Below are 20,509 nucleotides of genomic sequence, written 5' to 3'. Positions count from 1 at the left end.
CCCTGTAGAGAGCTCTTTCCTGCCAGAAGCTGCTTATACTTCCTTATCTATTTTATATGATTTTATCATCTAAATTTAAATTAAGAAAAAAATCAACTTTTTTCTAGACTTAGAATTCAATCTAGTATAGAGTCAAAGCAAAACAAGTTATTGATTATTCCCACAGTTAATAGGTGATTTTATATATATGGTGATTTGATATAATGTTGCTAAGAATTATCTCTAAGACCTGGTAAAATGTTATAACTAAATAACCACATACTGTAATATCCATTCACAGGTATGGCAAGTATCATGCAATCTCTTTCATTCAATGTATATGTAGGAACCTTTTTTATTAGACATTCTTTTCTGGTTATATTAAAATTCATCCTGTTTTATGAAGTGCCCATTTCCATTATATTCTATTATTGTAATGTGTTTAGGGTAAACAGGAGCATCAAATATAAAGCTCATTACAGTTATGGGAGAAAGCTTACTTTTTAATATGTGCTATGCATCTCTTTTCAGGCAGTGCCTTTTCTTGAATGCTGGTTAATGGTAAAAAAACACAAATGTTAGAAACATATTCCAGCCTTTTTTTGTTGTTTCTTCTGAGTAGTAAAGCCATTATCTAGATTAGTCTTATTATAATTTTAATTAAACTGAAGAAGATTATCCCCATCATTGTTTTATTCAGTCAAATGCTATTTAAGAATGTGTTATTTTTCTTAGATAGTGTAATTTTATTTACTGATCTCAATCATTTGGAAACATTACCATGGAAGACAACCAAATGACTCCAAAGTACTGTTCAATGTTACTGAAATATACAAGTAGAAGACACCAGGGTGGCTGACATTTCTGGGTGATGTCATAGCCCAGTGAAGTCCTCTTCAGTTCCTTATTCTCTTTACTCCCATTTGATAGTCATTTTCAACTTCTGTGTCTAACATCTCATAAGCTTGCAGCATGAGGAGCCGATGGCCTGAGACAGAAGTAGAGGAGACTTCTCAGTGATATTTTCATAGGGAATCTTTTATGAAGTTTTTTTGTTGTGTTTTTTTTTAAGAAGCATAGTATCTCAGAGTTTGAAAGCACTTCAGAGGTCAGAGTTGATTTAATTCATGCCTTTGCTCAACAAATGAATTTTTTTTTTTGAGTAAACACAGGACCAAACTTCAGAGAATGTATTAAGATTTGAAGGAATCTCAGAAAAGAGACCTAATGACATAAATGTTATGATGACATATTTAGCTTGAGTCACCATATGATTTTTATCAAAGGAATGGCATTGAACAGATATGACATAGAACCTGTCATGAAAGAAAATTCACTCGAGGGATAAAAAAAAAAAAAAATTACCATGACTTATTTAAGGCTCTCCTTTACCAAAATTTGGAGGAAGAAAAAATTAATGGACTTTGACACTTGTGAAATATGAGGCAGCTGTTGCTACTTCATTTATTGACCAAATGGAAATCTCTGCCTTCTTGGCATTTCATGAGAAAAGAAAAAAAAAGAAAAGCCTGGCAAATGCTGGCAAAGATTCTGGTAAAAGATAGTCTACTAATAGAATTGTAGTCAGTGATTTCATTGACCTTCAAACCCCTTACACCCTCATCCCACTTTATTTTTTCTTCCATTTCTTTAGTAGAAACTAAGCAATTTCTTTCATGAGCCATTCTACTTTTACTTTTGCAGCCATTCTACTTTTACTTTTCCTTACCTGGCGAGATTCTTCCATTTTGAGAAATATCCCTAGAGCACAGTTCTGCCACCAAGAACTCCTTTAAATGCTCTGAAACCTGTCTTATTTAAAATATTCTATATATTTTATTATGAATGAACATATGATTTATTTTGATTACTTGATTTTTAATTTTTAAATTAATGAGATAGATTTTTCAAATAACCACTTTTCGGCTATACTTTTTAAGAAAAAAAATCTAGGCATAATTTTCATATCTCATATAATTTATGCATGTATTGAAGTCATCCATAGTGGCTTATATACATTTTCCTTTCAGTTTTACTGAGGTAGAATTGATATACAGCACTGTATAAGTTTAAGGTGTAAGCACAACGATTTGAGTTAACATACATCATGCAATGATGACCACTATAGGTTTAGTGAACACCCATCATCTCATATAGATACAAAATTAAATAGGAAAAAAAAGGTTTTCCTTGTAATGAGAACTCTGAGGATTTACTCTCAACAACTTTCATATACAACGTACAGCAGTCTTAATTATATTTATCATGTTGTACATTGAATCCCTTATATTTTTTATCTTACAACTAGAAGTTTGTTTCTTTTGACTACCTTCATCCAATTCCTCCTTCCCTCTTCACACCCCATCTCCCGCCTCTGGTAACAACAAATCTCATCTCTTTTTCTATGAGTTTGTTTTTGAAGTACAACTGACCTACACTACTATGTTAGTTCCTGGTACACAGCATAGTGATTTGATATTTCTATACATTTCAAAATGATCACCATGATAAGTCTAGTTACCATCTGTCACCATACAAAGATGTTACATAGTTATTGGCTATATTCCCCACACTGTACATTTCATATCTGTGACTCATTTATTTTTTAACTTAAAGTTTTTACCTCTTAATCCCCCTCATCTATGTCCCTCCCCTCAACCCGCTCCTCTCTGGCAACCACATGTTTGTTCTTTGTATTTATGACTCTCTTTCTGTTTGGTTATGTTCATTTATTTTGTTCATTTATTTTGTTTCTTGGAGTCCACATGTTAAATGATATCATATGGTATTTGTCTTTGTCTGACTTATTTCACTTAGCCTAATACCCTCTAGGTTCACCTATGTTATCATAAATGGCAAGATTTAATTCTATTTTTATGGCTGAGTAATATTCCATTGTACATGTATATCACACCTTCTGTTGATGGACATTTAGGTTGTTTCCATGTCTTGTCTATTGTAAATAGTGCTGCAAGGAACATAGGGATGCATATATCCTTCTGAGTTATTCTTTCTGTATTCTTCAGGTAAATAACCAGGTGTGGAATTGTTAGATTATATGGTAGTTTTATTTTTAATTTTTTGAGGAGTCTCCATACTGTTTTCCATAGTGGTTGCACTAATTTACATTCCCACCAATGGTGCACGAGGGTTTCCTTTTCTCCACATCTTCACTAACACTTATTAACTTTTTTTTTTTTTGCGGTATGCGGGCCTCTCACTGTTGTGGCCTCTCCTGTTGTGGAGCACAGGCTCCGGACGCGCAGGCTCAGCGGCCATGGCTCACGGGCCTAGCTGCTCCGTGGCATGTGGGATCTTCCCAGACCGGGGCACGAACCCGTGTCCCCTGCATCGGCAGGCGGACTCTCAACCACTGCGCCACCAGGGAAGCCCCCTAACTTGTTTTTTTGTTGATAGCCATTCTGACAGGTGTGATGTGGGTTTTATATACATTTGGAATAGAACCTCTCAAAATAAGATTCTATCCCATAGTGGCTCAGATATAGCTCTAGATAGACTATAGAGAAAAAGTAGAATTTAATACTAGCTTAACCCAATGGTAATATTGTGGAGATTTTCAGAACTTTTAGACAAGATTCAGAACATGGGGTACAGTTGTATTTCAAGAATGGAACTCTGCATCAAACTATTCTTTGCCTCTCACTATTGATGAAGCATTAACCACACCTCTGTGACCAAACTGGATTCTACCAAAAGAGATGGTCTGGAACCAAGTTCTGGAACCTCCTCAGGTATACACATTTTCCCCTGCTTCAGGCAAGGTCTGGGGGCATATGGCCTGATGGCAGAGTACTGAACTAGAAGAAAATCAGTTCTAGCCATAGTTTCATCATTTACTGTGTGATCTTAAATACTTTAATTTCCATGATCTTTAGCTTTTTGTTGCTGATGTCACTCGTGTGAAATACAACTTATCCAGCCCAACTAAAGTGAGCCATTTTGAGAAAGATGATTCTTACTAACACCTTCCACAGTGCAAGTGTTATTATTCCCCACTTACTAGGACCCATGTTTTCTACCTTTATTACCTGTGCCATTTAGGATAGATTTCAGGACATAGTTCATTTGAATAGCAGGCAGATGACCTTCAGGAGTCTTCTTGCTATTTCATACAGGTGTACATACATAAAACATTGCCCAGAAACAGAAGACCAGTAAACACAGTAATAACATCAGTCCATGTGTTCCAACCCACCTCCTTCCCAGACTTGGTAAATTGTAAATGAAAAGTACCATGAGAGATATCTGAGACAGTGCTTTATTTAGAAAATGATAGGAATCTTTAGGAATTCAGATTAGAACTGTAAATATTCATTTAAAAAATTTGCTTGTTTACTATTTGAAAATAGCTGTCTTTGATGCTTTAGAGAAAGCATGAATAATTTAATAAATTTTATTGAGTTGTATTGTTAAGTTGATGGGGATACAAAATGACTGAGGTATATTTTCCCCACCCTCCACTAGTTTATTACTCCCTTGAAAGTAATGAGTGAGCCACAAGGCTGATGAAATAAATGCTATGCTAAATGTATTAAACACCATGGATGGAGCATAAGTTAGGATGCCATTTATTTAGGCTCAGGGAATTAGCAGAGGCTTTGTGAAAGAGGTCTTCAGGTAAGCTAGGCCTTGAGAGATGAATTGGATTTTCATAAAGAAGGAGAACATGGGATTTTAGACAAAAGGAACTTCACAAGCATGATGTGAAAGCACGTGGCCATCAGAGTGGGATGCGTGGAAGATGCAGCGAAGCATGAAACAAAGAAGAAAAGGCATTCAGATTGTGATAGACCTTGCATGCCATTGTAAAGAATTTACATTTGATTCTATAAATTACATATTTTTAAATAGTCTAAATCATGGCTGGAAATTTGTAACATTGGAGGCCAGAAGCTTTCTCCTGAATCCCAGACCTTGACAACCCACAGCTTGTAAGGGTTTCCATGTGTCATAGATGACTGACACTCAATAGACCCAAGGCCATCCTCCTCCTTTCCAACCTCCCAACTGCCTGTGTCTGTCATTGACGACACCAACCAGTCAGTCATTCAATCCAGAAATCTGGAAGTTACCCGGAAGTATATTCTACTCATGACCCCACCATCCAGCTGCCGGTCACATTGCATTTTTGCCACCTACTTCCTAAATATCTCTGAAACCTAGCCTCCATCTGCATCCCTGAGCACATTATCCTCTATCCCCACCCATCCCAGATCTGTTTTCCACCTTTCTCTGCCCCTCTTTGCTTTTCAAACGCTGATGCCATAGACTGCATCACCTGGGTGTCCTTGCCACCTCCTCCCTGATCAGGAAAGGGTGCTCAGTGGGAGGTGCCAGCAGGAGAGTGAACACCAGCTGGAGAGAAGTTTATGTTCTGTTTGTTTTTCTCTTGCTCTCTCCCTGCTTGTCTCTATAGTCAGTTCCGTTAACTGTACCCACACTTTTGTAAATATTTTCATTAATTTCTCAACAATGAAAACTCTTAGGGAAACATGTTTTCTTGGCAGACCTCTGGATGATATAACCAACTTTGCCGATCAGGTTCTGGACCTTTGCAGCAGATTCCTAGTCGGTCCTTCTGTGTTCAGACTACATTCTTCACACTGCTTTGGAGAACTGTCTTTTCTGAACATGTGATGTTATGACAGTTTGTTAATAGGAGAATATTCTAGAATGACAAATATATGGCATACACATTACATAAATAATGTCAGTTTTGTAAAACTACGTATATACCAAGAAGAAAAGAAAATGCCATTGTCCCTGGCATAATTGTGAAATTGTTGCAATTTTTCCTTTCTTAGTCTGTTTTTTGTAATTTTTCCCCTGAAGGTAGAGAGAACGAGACAGATAATCAATCTCTCTCTCTCTCTCTCTCGTCTCCCTCTCCCCTCCCCATGTGTGTGTGTCTAATTATGAAAAATATTTTATACATTTTTTTCATGTCATAAGAATGTTGCTAACCACTTGTTTGTTTACTTTCTGATCCAGATACTAGAATTGAAAGAAATGCTCCTAAATTTTACTTAGGAAGTTTGATTTGAAAGTAAAAAAGAATAATCTAACATTATGTCTAAAAAAACTGTGAGATGATCTTTTAACTGAATAATTAGCCTATCTGAGAAAGTGTGGTTGGAAATCTTTTCTAGATGCTCATGAAACTTTAATTTCTTTAATTTAATTTGAAACTAAATATGTCATTGACATGTTCCCTCCTGTCAGATCATTAAATTCACGAGAGCGTTCTGCATACCCCTTTTCTACACTCCTCTCAGAGGACAGATTCCTTTGGTCTCCTTATCAATCGGCAGGCTTTCTGTTGCCTTTGATCAGCTCAATAATAAAAGCTTAAGTTTAGATTTCTTACTGAACTGCTTCACATTTTAATGATTTGGATATGTTTTTTTCTTTATCTGAATGTTTTAATGCTTATCCAGTGTACTTTTCTTTTGCCATTTGATCTATTTTCAAAAATTAAGTCTCAAGAAATCTAAATTACAGGCATATTTAAGTTGTTTCAAAAATATTTCACTGGCCCAGATTGAAACTCCAACTTGAATTTTGTTAGAATGGAAGTACCTTTTTAATATTATTTGTGTCCTTATATGTAAAAGATGAAATTATTTGGCCTTTGGAAATACTTAGAGTTTAAATGACTTTTCAAATGTCATTTTACAAATTTGGTATAAGAACGAAATTTAATGTATTACTCCAAGAGAATTTTTGTATAGTTTTTCTCCTCTTTTGTCCTCATCTCATTCTATTCCTCTTCTTTAATCATTAATTTCCATTTTGCCAAAATCTATAACTTTACCAGCTGCTTGAGGATATAGTTATATGAAACATATTTTATTTTTCAATAACATATTTATGTAGAATATTAATCAAGGGTGATATGTAAGGACATGGACCTTCCTTAATTTTACAGATAAAACAATTTGGTTTAAGTTAATAAAAATGTTTGGAATAAATGTGACTATTTCAGCTTTTGATAAAGACCGTTTCCTTTTGATAAAACCTCAAATTTCAGATGTAAAATATGTAATAAAGTGAAACAGACTTTCAACCTAGAATTCTGACAAGTTCCTTCTTCTGAACCTATATAAGGAAAATAAATAAATTATACTTTAGAATTTTCTCAGCAGAGAAAGGGAAGATTCTCACAATGAGATTTTAATCATATTAATTAAGACTTGAAAATAACATAGTTGCTAGTAAAATAGGAAATCTGTGTCTTGTTTCTGTAGCCCAACTGAAAAACATTTGTTGTTTTGTGTCTGTATATTGTTTATCTGAAGAGAATGAGTATCATTAGGTGTTCAAAATACTTAAGAAACCTGGAGTGTGTGGGAGAGGGATTATTCAGGAAATATTCTAGGTAATGCGGTTAACATTTTTCAATTTAGCTTGATAAGCCCCTGATAATTATTTCCCCTGTCTCTTAGCTTTTAGAATGACTCTTCCCTACCACCAAAGGTATGTGGCCTTTCAACTTTCAGGCATCAAAGTGAAAAATAATACACAATTCTCAGAGGCTAGCGGTGAAAAAAATTATCCAAGAGAGAAAAGAGAGTAGTAGAGTTAAATAAACAGAGGATTAGGTGCATGTAACTTGACTATAAAGACATAGGAAAGACTTATACTAAATGCAACAATGCTTCTGCAATATTTCATAACTTTTGTGTAACTCCTTGATACCTTGATACCTCTTCCTCCTCTGCTCATGCCATCCCATTCTGGCTCCACCGAGATTGTATGCCATCAACTGTATTACCTCTTTCCTATTTTATTCCTTTGATGTATACCTTGATATTCAAGTTTCTTATCCAGATAGAAATTACTATTGAATAAATAGGACCTGTGGTATTTTTGCCATGTGGTATGTTTGATTTTTTTATGTCAGGTTAATTAATAGTTGACATTAAAGTAACACAGTTATTGCTCAAGTAAAGAATGCACCCTCTTAAAACATGAATAGAAAATTTTGTTCTGTTTTGTTGTAATTGTTGTTTTAATTATTGGGGAATATTTGGTTAAGGCCAATGCTATAAATTAAGAAAATAATGGCTTGAAACATGTGAAACACTTTACTCATCTCTTTAAACTAGGGACTATAAAATTTTGCTCAAATATAACAAAATATCTATTCTTCAAGCTCTGTTATCACCCACACTTTTATTAATAGTAGCAACTATTCAGTGATCCTTTGCCACGTGCTTATACTATGTAACATCTTATACCATGGGCCACTTATTACAGACTTGATATACAGCATCTCAATTTTCCCAATAATCCTACAGAATGGGAGTTATTCACTTGATTTTATAGATGAAAAATTTGAGACTCAAAAAAGTTATGTTCTTCTCTTAGTTCACCTCGCTAGAAAAATGACAGAATCAGAGAGATATGTAGGGACAGATATTTGTGGAAGTAAAGGAAACACTGAAGAGTGACTTAGGAAGAAGGAGTACAAAATTGAAGGGGAAATTTAGCAAGGATGATATCTGAACTAAAAAGATAAAAATAGAAAAGAGTGAGAAGAAGGAATACAATGGATAGAGTGAAAGTTTAGATAGTTTCTTGATTACTTATCATCTTGCTTTGGAAACTTTCAAACGTATATAAAAGAAGAGAGAATATGATAATGATTCCTCATGTACCACCACCCTGTTTCATTAATTATCAACTTGTGTTCAACTTTGTTTCCTCCGTATCCTCCACTGCTGCTGAATTAAGTTGAAGAAGATCACATGTAACAGATTATTTCATTTCATCTGTAATTGCTTCCATATAATTCTCTAAAAAATAAGGGCTTTTTAAAAAGCATAAATTATCAAACCTAAAAAAAGCATTACTATTAAATACCTAGTCAGTATTGAAATTTCTCTGTTACCTAAATGTCTTTTGACATTTGTTGAATGTTGATGGAAAATTTCTCAAAAACTTGCTAAAAAGTCAATTTCAAGTTTACATTAAAAGAAAAAGTTCAGTTGGCCTCTCACTGTTATACTGAATAACTTTTAATTTCCTGTTAACTCTGTACTGTATTCCTCAGAGCAACTGTTCTGGACCTTCTTCATTCCCATGCAAGCCCACAGTCTGAGCCTTCACTGACCACAGCCCCAGAGGTAGGCTTTACCCCCAACCATGAAGTGTATGCTGAGGGCATCCAGTGACAGTCACCTAATCTGTTTCCCTTTCCTCCTCTCACAATACCCTATACACCATCAAAACGTTTCTTGCAGTTAGTACTCATTCTCTTCTTCCCTGTAGTCTTAGCACATCTGTAGAACCTAATTCTAAGGCAAACCCTCCTCTGCTCATGCCATCCCATTCTGACTCCACCGAGATTGTATGCCATCAACTGTATTACCTCTTTCCTATTTTATTCCTTTGATGTCCACCCAACTTTTCCTGTATGCCTAAAAACACTTAAGTTTCAATGGCTAATTTAAAAAAAGCATAGATGAAAGGATGGATGAATAGATAAATAGGTAGATGGGAAAAACAGAGAGTACAACTTTTTAGCATGGTGTTTATCACGTTGTTTTGAATTTCCTTATATACAAATACTCCTTTCAAATTTTAAATTTTCTTATAATGGTACAATAATTTTCCATGTAATTTAGGTCTCTAATACCTGATGAGCCCTGACTAGCCTCTCTCTGTTGTCTTTCTCAAGCACTCAGCCACTGAGTCTTGTCAAGTCATCCTTTGCAGCTTTACCTCCATCCCTTCCTTCTATTCCTGCTGCCTTCATTCACATTGGGATCTTACACATTTATGCTGCATTAGGATTGAAACCTCCTAACTCCTCTACTTGCTGGTAGATGTTCCAGTTTCTCATTCATCCCATGTATACTAAAATGTTAATCTTCTTAAGTATTTTTCCAATCACATAACGCTTTGGCGAAAAGCTTTACATGCTTCCCCATTGTGCCTTATGGAATCTGTAGTTAGCCTGGCGTGCAAGGGCTGCCCTCTACAATCTTGGCCAAATTGACCTTTCTAATCTTTCTAGCCTTATGGCTAACTCCTCCTCAGCAGATTTCCATGACCCAGAAAAATGGGTTCTAATGCTATTCCTGGTGAGTATTCCTAATGCTTCAGCTCCTGTTACCCAAACGTTTCCTCCCCTTTAAGTGCTACTCTACAATTTTCCCAACACAACTAGTAATAGATTCTTATTCCTTTCTTCCCTCTTTGTCTTTCCACCTGCAGTGCCCTTCACTCCTTTCTTCCTGACAGACATCCCTTAATATTGGAAAAATTTAAATAAGATAATAGGTATTCCAAGCCAATGGATAGTTATGCTACAGGTTAAAGGAGATCTCCTAAGAGTGTCAGGAAAACAAGTTACTTTGGTCAGTTTGCCAAGATCTAGATTCTGATACCTTGGCTTGGGGGCCCATGCTCAGGACCCTTGTCAGGTCAAGTTTCAGGAGAAGTTACTTTTTGGAAGTGCTGGGGAAATGAGAGCTTGTACGAGGGCTGAACTGTGAAATCAGTAAAAGGACTATGGCTCTTCTTGCTGTTTTTTTTAAGCCTGCTCAGGATTTCAAAATATGCATTTTTGGAAGACGCAAACATTCAGTCCATAATACTGGTGTATAAGTACTTTCAATCATGTAGCACAATGCAGAAAGGGAGGGAAATATCAAAATTATGCAACGCTTCTGAGTTGTCAAACATATGTACTACTTCTACAGATTTATGTTGTAGCCATAACACAGCCCAAACATTCCCCCTTACATCTTCTGTTGAATTTTAGTACAATACCCAGGATTTTTGCTTGTTTGTTTTTCACTTTCACCAGGTAGTGGTTGGTGAGATTTTTACAATCTAAGTACAATGCATGTTTTAATCCAATTTTTGGGTAATTGGGAGTGAATGAATAGTTACTGAAACATAGAATTTTAGAACTTGGTACACACACGATCGTCTGTGATTTATTTAATATATAATAGAGGTCAGTGAGACTCAGAATCACTTCACTGACTTTCCAAAGGTTACACAATTTATGGCAGACCAAACCAATTGATATCAATTTAGCTACTAGTATAGATGCTTATATATGTACAAAAGTTATGGCATTCATAATGTAAAGCTTAAACTTACTAAACAATATTATAGTGCATACAATATATTATATATGAAAATTGATACTTTTATTTAGGCTGCAGAAGGATAAGGACCAAAAGCACTTATTCTTAATATCGGGCTCTCTTTTTTCTGAAATCCATTTAGCACATTGCTTTTAATAGGCATTACAGACTCAGAGATATATAATTCCAAAATGATCATTTCCCTAGATTTCTATTACTCAATTCTTAAGGTTTTCTAGTTGTGTTGAATTTTATTATAGATACGGTTATTAAAAAGTTTTGTTGATTTTTTTTTTAATTTGAACTCCTTATTAGTGTTCCTTCTGTTGGAAAAAGGAAATCCTCCTGTATATATGCAGGCAATTACCAAGGAAGTCCGAATCCTTTCAAATGGTGCTTAGTATTTTGAAGCATAAAAGGTATAATATTCACTTTTTCAATTTTGAGGGTAATACTGACAGTTCTGTGACTACAGATCATTAACCCAAGGTGTACTTACATTTCTTTAAGTATTTAGGTCATATAAAAGCATACTGCTAATAGTGTTCTGTCTTAATGGATTATAGTGGAAAATGCAGTATGGGTTTCAAAATTAAAATTCTGAAGATGGTGAGGCATATTTCTAAGGAAATGCAAGTAATTCAGTGTCAACATTGTGATGAACATTTTCTATCAAATCTATCATACTTTTCATTTTTCTTGTCATTGGTTTCTACCTCACATTTTAAAAAATATTTCACTGCACTTATAACATTACCATAAAAAGAGGGCTTCATGATCCTCGTTAGTCAATATGATTCATTAGAATTTAGATACTTTCAATATGAATGTTGCTATCAGATACATTTTCCCAAGACACTATTTTGTGCACATATTTTCCTTTTCAGGATTTATATTGCTCTCAAGATCAAATCTAAACATATGTCAGATTTTCAAGATCCTTCATAGCAGTTATGCAGATAAATCCTAAGTAAATTTGTTCCATATTCATAAGTGTGATAATCTTTGTGTTTAACTTTAGGTTAATTCAATAAACATTTATTAAAATATTACTGTTGCCATCATTGTAATTTTTGCCTCTATTTCTGTAATGCTAGTCTTCCAGCTTGGATGGCTAAAAATAATCTTTATTCATTATTTAAGGCTTATTCATGAAGCCCTGGTAGTGTATTTCATTCTACTGGGAACCCACCCTAACAACCATGTACATTTAGAGCTTTTTCTCCCCTTTCTCTGAATTACATAACAACTCATTATTTACTTTCCTAAATGAGCTTAAATTGTATCATGAATATGAAGTTATCATAAATTTATTGTCACTGTTTATATCATTTTAATATTTAATTTTAATATTATTTTAATTCAGTGTGTCTAGGTCACTTCAGGAAAATTTACTACTCTGAGAAAAATAAGTGGAAACTCATATCCTTGAATCAGTTTCTCTGAAACTACTAAAAGATGCAAAGTTTCACTCAAATCTTAAAAGTCACTCAGAATATCTTCCTGAAAGTTTTCTAAGTCTCATGTTGCTGATGAATGCATTTCCTTGTTTACTTTTTCAGTTTATCAAACAAGAATAAAACAGTAATTAATGAAGAAGCAAGAGAAGAAGTTTAAAATTATATAACATGGTAGTTTAATGAATGCCATTTAATGTAACTGGTTTCTGTATTGACTTATGAAATCAATTAATATACCTTTTGAAAAGCCTTGTACTAATCAGGTATATCATTTTTATTTCATTATATATAGTCATTGTGGTTATTTCTACAGCACAGTGTGATTTAGTTAACTAGCTGGGAGTGTAACACCTTCAGATCAGGTTTGGCATACCTCATTTCTAATTATCATTCCTTTCCATGAATGTAACCCACCATTAAATTAAAAAAAAAAAAAGGCTACATTTTATTTTGCCTTTCTTGGCACAGCTGAAATTTTCTGTAGACTTTATATAAGTTTTCAAGATATCTACTGGGTGCTGGGAACCAGAAATCCTGATAAGGTACCTGACTCCATTGACATCACATAAATTTGTCAAAGATGTGTAATCTGGTCTCCCAGATCCTGATGCATTGCATTATCTGTCATATAAGAGGGACTGTCATTTGTTCTACCTTTTATGTGCTAGAATCTTCCATTGACTGAGTGACTTCAATTACTTTTTAGAAACAAAACCCTTTATTTATCTGGTCAAGAGTTTTTGTTCATTTCCAAAGTCTCAAGTAATTTGTTACAGGAGACTATCAGACAAATTAAAAATAAATTCTTTAGATATACTGATTATTTTTTTACAAAGAATACCATGTAGTATAATAATGTTTCTTTATTTTAAAAAATTCCTTTCTAGTTAAAAAAAAAAAATAGTGCTAGACTGCTCCAGACATATGTTTTTAAAAGTTATTTTGTAAAATAAGTTTATAAAATGGACATTTTCATTTCTTTATCTCAATGTCCATACACTATCACATCACTCATTATTGTATATAAATGCATTCATTAATAATTGTGGATGTGACTGAAAGTTTTTCACATGTTCTATTTTATAGAGAATATGCACAAGATACAGGTGAGGCTATTCTAACTAGCTTCTCGCTTCTCCTGCCACATCATACCATTTATAAGGAAAGGATCACATGAGGCCATTAGAGTGATTGAAATTGTTCTTCCTAAAGAAAATCTGATTGAAGTATATTTCACTGGTAGCTTAAAGAACGTCATCATCTTGTATAAATTGAACATGGCCCAGTATTTTGTTCTAACATCTTATTGGATTAAATAATATATTATCCATGACCTTCTTCATGTTCTAACATACTTGCAATGTATCCAGTATATTATCCTAGCTGTTGTTGCCATGTGTCTATTCCCAGGGCATTTCTTTCCTTCTCATTTCTTGACAATTTTTGTTCCTTGGTGAGAGAGAATAGCTCTCAACCACATTGACTGGTCTGATTTTAAATTTATGACTTGGTGGGTCATTAATGCCACTCTGTAGTCACACTATATTCTGTAGTCCGTTCCCTCTTCTACCCTCCTAGCTGACTACTTAACCGCCTTTCCTCATACCGCTAACGTGTCTTCCATAATCCAAGGTCTTCTCAGTTGAAGACCTTGCCTCCCATTTCACTGAGAAAGTGGCTTTATTCAGAGGAGAACATCCATAGCCCCTCCACCACATCTGTACTTCCACCAGCACCTGCACCTTGTACCTAGCCTTCTGGCTTGGTAGTACAATGATCTTTTGAAGATCCTTATTCCCTGTGCTCTAATTATTTTTTGCACTAGATCCTGTCTTTTATTTCCTGCTCAAAGGCCTTCCTCCAGAAATCCCTTGTTTCCCCATCCCACCTCCCACCATCTCTTGCATCACTGATTTTTACTCTTTACTGGAGCATTTCATTAGCACACAGACCTGCTGTTATTTCTCTCACCTTAAAACAAAACAAAAAATACAACTTCTCTTGACCCAGCTTTACCCACAGCTACTGCTCTATTTTTCTGCTTCTCATTGTAGTCAGATTACTCAAAAAGAGTTACCTATACCTGCAGATAACTTTCAGTATCTGAGGTTAATAAATACTTGGTGTGGGAGGATCCCTGAGACAGTTTGAGGCTGTGAAACAAATCCAGTGTTTAGAAGAAAATGATAGATAATTCTACTTAATGAGTACACAGACTAATTATTGTAATGAAATATGTTTAATTAAAAAGAAGTCTGCTTTCTAATAATTATACTGACTGTACACCAGTTTGGAAAACCACAAAGATTGATAAAGACAATACACATAAAGGTTGCAGGGGAAGTTTACACAAGGAGGATAAATAAGTGTGTTTATAACTGTCGTTTAAAGTTAGCATTCTATATAGCACTCCTAGGCTCTTTTAATATACTTTGTCCTCTCAAACCCTATTAAACCCCTCCCAAGAAAGCTTTTGCTCTCACCACTCCACTAAAACTACACTGTGAAGTCATCAATTACCTGTATATTACTAAATCCGATGAATGCTTAATCCTCATGTTACTTGGCCTTGCAGTAGGGTATGACACTCTTGAGGACACCCTTCTTCTTGATACCCTGTCTTAACTTGCCTCTCAGGATGTCCCTTCTTTTAGACTTCCTTTGCTAGCCCCTCTTGTACTAGATCTCCTAACTATTCATCCAGTCTCCCTGGATGACTTGGATTTAATTGTCATCTCTACACTACAACACCCAGTTGACAGCTCTGGCCTAGACCTCCCTACTCAGTATTCCACTTGAATATCCAAGTCCCTCAAACTTAACTTGCCTTTTCAGTTTTTTACCTAAAATTTAGTGTAGCTGTACCCTCCCCTATCTCAGCTCTGTCCTTCAGGTTGGTGAGCTGAAAAATCTTAGAATCATCCTCTTTTTCCCCCTCTTTCTCCCACATCCCATATTCAGTCCATCTAGAAGTCCTTTTGGCTCAAAATATCCAGCGCTGACGATTTCTCCTCATCACTGATAGTGGCTGGTACCAGGACTGTCTGGTCCTGGCCACCATCACCTCCCACTGGAATTGCTCCAATAGTTCTAACTGGCCTCCCTGCTTCCACCCTGCCTTCCAGCCTTAAAGTCTGTTCTTAAACAAAGAAAAGCCTGAAAAATCCTTTTCTAACATAAATGAGACCATATTATTACTTCAATAATAACCCTCAACAGCTTACACTCTTATTCAGGAAAAACCACTGAAGGCTTTTTAATGCCTTCAAGGTGTTGTGGTTAGTTTCTCCCTTTCTTGTTTCATTTCTGCCCTTTCAGTTTCTTGAACCTGATATAGGACTTTTGCATTGCTGGGTCCCCCTGCCTGGGACATGCTTCCTCAGGATATCCATCTTGAGGACTTCCTCAAAGGACATTTTCTCAGAGAGGCTTACCCTGAAAACCCCAAACCCCTACTTCTCAATTTCCAGGGAACTGTGATTTCCCCTTATCCTGCTCTAATTTTTTCCCAAAAAACATCATCTTATAGCTTATCACATAATTTACCTCTTCTCTGTATTGCTTGTGGTTTCTTCCCCCACTTTGTAAGCTTCACAAAGGGCAGGGATTCTGTCCTTCTCATCTGGCATATAGTCAGTCAAATGATTTCCCTTTCTTTCAGCATCATTTCACTCCTGCTGCTTCTCAAAGGGAATAATGGTTCTGTTTCCAACAGTTAACTTGGACTCTCTCCATTTTAGGGGCCTGTTCCTTAGGATATTTCTCTCTGCATTTACCTTTTTAATCATATCTTTTTGTCCATTTTGTTTTCTTTTACTTGTTCTGTCTGCTAAGCTAATTTTAAGCATATGTATTTAATTTTCTGGTCTTCAAGTCTTCTTATCCCCTTTCTTATCTTTGGTCCTTTCTTAGCTATATTTCTATTTCTAGAAGATTTTTTTTCTCTGTCCTAGTTCTCCAATACTTTTATTCTTAACTAGTTACAGAAATCTTGCTTTTCCCTTGAAATATTTCCCATGAAAACTGTAGCACCAATTTCTACCCTCTATCTGTCCCTCTAATGTCCCCTCCATTCACCCTACAGGCAACCTAGATTGCCATGATTTGGATCTGCCCTTCACTCAACATTCTACTGAAATGAAGATTCCCTCTGACTTAAAGCTAGTATGAAATTACTTAGTGTTACAAATATGTATATAGTTTGTTTATTTTCAATATACTTTTCTATCTTCTATTTTAGAAAACTGCAAAAATATTTGTGTATACATTTATATATCTGTATATATATATATTTATTATGCATTGAACTATTTTCTATTTTGTCCAGTTTTTCCTGAAAGCAAGCAATTTCTAGATCTTTCTCTATTGGGTGTCTAAAATTGTTTCATATTCTTATCTTTAACAGGTCATTGCTTTAGTGATGGATATATTTACAGACGTGGACATTTTCAAAGAAATAGTGGAGGCATCAACTCGAGGGATATCTGTGTACATTCTGCTTGATGAGTCAAACTTCAATCATTTCCTAAGTATGACTGAGAAACAGGGCTGTCAAGTTCAACGTCTCAGAGTAAATATTTCATGCTTTGTTTTGTTTTCTTCAACTATTTTATCTTTATCTCAGTCATTGAATGTAAGGCATGTTAAGTTATATTACTCTAAATGTACACCATATATTTAAGATGCTGACCACAGAAGGGGTCCCTTGTACTCTTCAGACTGTGACTTCACCATCTTCGTGATGGTTTTATAGGATGCTTTTCTTGATGGTGGGGCACTTAAGCTTTTGAGTTAACTTTGCTGCCAGTCATAATTAATTTACAACCTTGAAATGACTGGCATGAGTGATAATCTTTCATTCAGCAGATATTGCTTGTCACAATCATTTAGCATAGTGTTTTCAGTGATGTTTGACTTATTAAAAGACAGGTGGATTTTACTCTTAGTTATTTTGTTATCATGCTACTATAACCTGAAAGGGGCTCTTGCAGTAGGACCCTAAGTGACTTATAGAACCATCCTGTGTAAATGATGTAAGTTATGTTAAAATATATTATTTTAAGTGACCATGTTCCTTCTTTTTTGGGTGGTGTTTTAAAATGTGCTTTTCACTATATTTGTTTTTGTTGTTATATGTTTTAAAAAATGATTTCATGTGTACTTTTTTGGTTACTAAGTTTTTACGATGACATATTTTACTTTTCAAGATATCCCCTTTCTAGCCATAATTTTTACTTTATATTTACATGCAATTCTAGAATATTCGAGTGCGGACAGTAAAAGGCCAAGATTATCTTTCCAAAACAGGAGCAAAATTTCATGGAAAAATGGAACAAAAATTTTTGTTAATTGACTGCCAGAAAGTTATGTATGGTTCCTACAGGTAAGATCATTGTGTTTACCTCCAGTATTATCAATCATTTACAGAATTTATGAGTTTAAAGTTTTAATGTAATCTGTTTAGTTATTTCTTAAAAATAAAAGAAGAACCCTTGCATGAAAAGCTTGGAAACTTGAATTTCAGTTCTGGCTGTGAAGTCATTGTGCAAGTCACACAACTTCCTTGGGCTTCAAGTTCTTCCTCCCCGAAATGAGAGCATTGACTTATATCTCAGGTTTCCTAAAGCTCCATATGCTAAAAGTGTTTTTGTTCCTTATGAAAACAGTATGAATCATAATAATTGTTCATAAAAATAGAAGCTATCACATTGAAGAACCTGCCTAATGGATTGCTCTTATTTTAGTATTATTGAGACTCTAATGATTATCATGTTGTCATCATAGGACTACTGAAAAATCATTGAAGAGTCTGGCTGTAAAAATGCCATGGTAGACACTAGGCAAGGTTTTTCAGCCCCAGATCTACTCTCTGGCATCTTTCTAGGGTACCACTGCTGGAATATATCTACTTCTATTCTAGCTTGGCTCTTATGTTTCACTCACAGTCCTTAAAACTTCTCTGCAAGGCAGTTGTTTTTATCTACATTTGATAAATGATGAAATGGAAGTTCTAGAAGGTTCAGTGACTTGCCCAAAACATCACAGTTAAGGGCCAAAAGACAGTTCAGGTCTGGCAACCCAGTCTAGGTCCAGCTGATTCCAGAGTTTAAGTGCTGCCTTCAAACTCCCTTATAAATTCCAGGCATTGGTCCTGAATGGGATAACACAGTAAGGCTACATCAATAGGCAGATAAAAACACCAAAAACATGTGAACTGGAGAGGGGGAAGATGGCGGAAGAGTAAGACTCGGAGATCACCTTCCTCCCCGCAGATACATCAGAAATACATCTACACATGGAACAACTCCTACAGAACACATCCTGAACGCTGGCAGAAGACCTCAGACCTCCCAAAAGGCAAGAAAGTCCCCACGTACCAGGGTAGGGCAAAAGAAAAAAGAATAAACAGAGACAAAAGAACAGGGACAGGACCTACACCAGTGGGAGGGAGCTGTGAAGCAGGAAATGTTTCCACGCACTAGAAGCCCCTTCGCAGAGACTGCGGATGGTGGAGGGGGGAAGCTTCGGAGCCACGGAGGAGGGCACAGTAACAGGGGTGCGGAGGGTAAAGCAGAGAGGTTCCCGCACAGAGGGTCGGTGCCAACCGGCACCCAACGGCCCGAGACTTGTCTGCTCACGCACTGGGGCGGGCGGGGCTGGGAGCTGAGGCTTGGGCTTCCGTTGGAGCGCAGGGAGAGGACTGGCGGCATGAACACAGCCTGAAGGGGTTAGTGCACCACGGCTAGCCGGGAGGGAGTCCGGGAAAATGTCTGGACATGCCAAAGAGGCAAGAGACTTTTACTTCCCTCTTTGTTTCCTGGTGCGCGAGGAGAGGCGATTAAGAACAATGCTTAAAGGAACTCCAGAGACGGGCGCGAGCCATGGCTAACAGTGCGGACCCCAGAGATGGGCATGAGACGCTAAGGCTGCTGCTGCCACCACCAGGAAACCTGTGTGCGAGCACAGGTCACTATCCACACACCCCTTCCGGGGAGGCTGTGCAGCCCGCCACAACCAGGGTCCCGGGATCCAGGTACAACTTACACGGGAGAACGCACGGCGTGCCTCAGGCTGGTGCAACGTCCCACTGGCCTCTGACGCCGCAGGCTCGCCCCGCATCGTACCCCTCCCTCCACCCGGCCTGAGTGAGCCAGAGGCACCGAATCAATGGCTCCTTTAACCCCATCCTGTCTGAGTGAAAAACAGACGCCCGCCGGCGACCTACATGCAGAGGCGAGGCCAAATCCAAAGCTGAAACCCGGGAGCTGTGTGAACAAAGAAGAGAAAGGGAAATCTCTCCCAGCAGCCTCAGAAGCAGCGGATTAAAGCTCCACAATCAACTTGATGTACCCTGCATCTGTGGAATACATGAATAGACAACGAATCATCCCGAATTGAGGAGGTGGACTTTGAGAGCAAGATTTATTATTTTTTCGCCTTTTCCCCTTTTTGTGAGTGTGTATGCATACGCTTCTGTGTGACATTGTGTCTGTATAGCTTTCCTTTCACCATTTATCCTAGAGTTCTATCCATCGGGTTTTTTGTTTGTTTGTTTTCTAATTTTTTAAAAAAGTTTTTCTTAATAATTATTTTTTATTTTACTAACTTTATTTTATCTTACTTTATTTTATTTTATCCTCTAATTTCTTTCTTTCTTTCTTTCTTTCTTTCTTTCTTTCTTTCTTTCTTTCTTTCTTCTTTCTTTCTACTTTTTCTCCCTTTTATTCTGAGCCGTGTGGATGAAAGGCTCTTGGTGCTGCAGCCAGGAGTCAGTGCTGTGCCTCTGAGGTGGGAGAGCCAACTTCAGGACACTGGTCCACAAGAGACCTCCCAGCTCCACGTAATATCAAACAGCAAAAATCTCCCAGAGATCTCCATCTCAATACCAGCACTCAGCTTCACTCAATGACCAGCAAGCTACAGTGCTGGACACCCTATGCCAAA

General features: G+C 36.4%; 1 protein-coding gene across 2 annotated transcripts in view; it reads left to right on the top strand.

The window, feature by feature from the left end:
• The window catches only part of SACK1B (scaffolding CK1 anchoring protein B), an 83,710-nt gene that overhangs the window by 50,080 nt on the left and 13,121 nt on the right, over positions 1–20,509 (top strand). For both annotated transcript variants that reach the window (XM_027126888.1, XM_027126887.1), the window contains exons 3-4: positions 16,971–17,135; positions 17,824–17,948. In XM_027126888.1, the coding sequence (XP_026982689.1) occupies positions 16,971–17,135; positions 17,824–17,948 (290 nt within the window). The remainder of the gene's footprint in view (positions 1–16,970; positions 17,136–17,823; positions 17,949–20,509) is intronic.

Source organism: Aethalodelphis obliquidens, unplaced genomic scaffold (assembly GCF_003676395.1).
Source record: "Aethalodelphis obliquidens isolate GAN/ISIS:26980383/991018 unplaced genomic scaffold, ASM367639v1 scaffold31, whole genome shotgun sequence".
Taxonomy (NCBI): Eukaryota; Metazoa; Chordata; class Mammalia; order Artiodactyla; family Delphinidae; genus Aethalodelphis; species Aethalodelphis obliquidens.
Note: the sequence above shows the minus strand (reverse complement) of the source record. Positions and strands in the feature narration are given on the sequence as shown.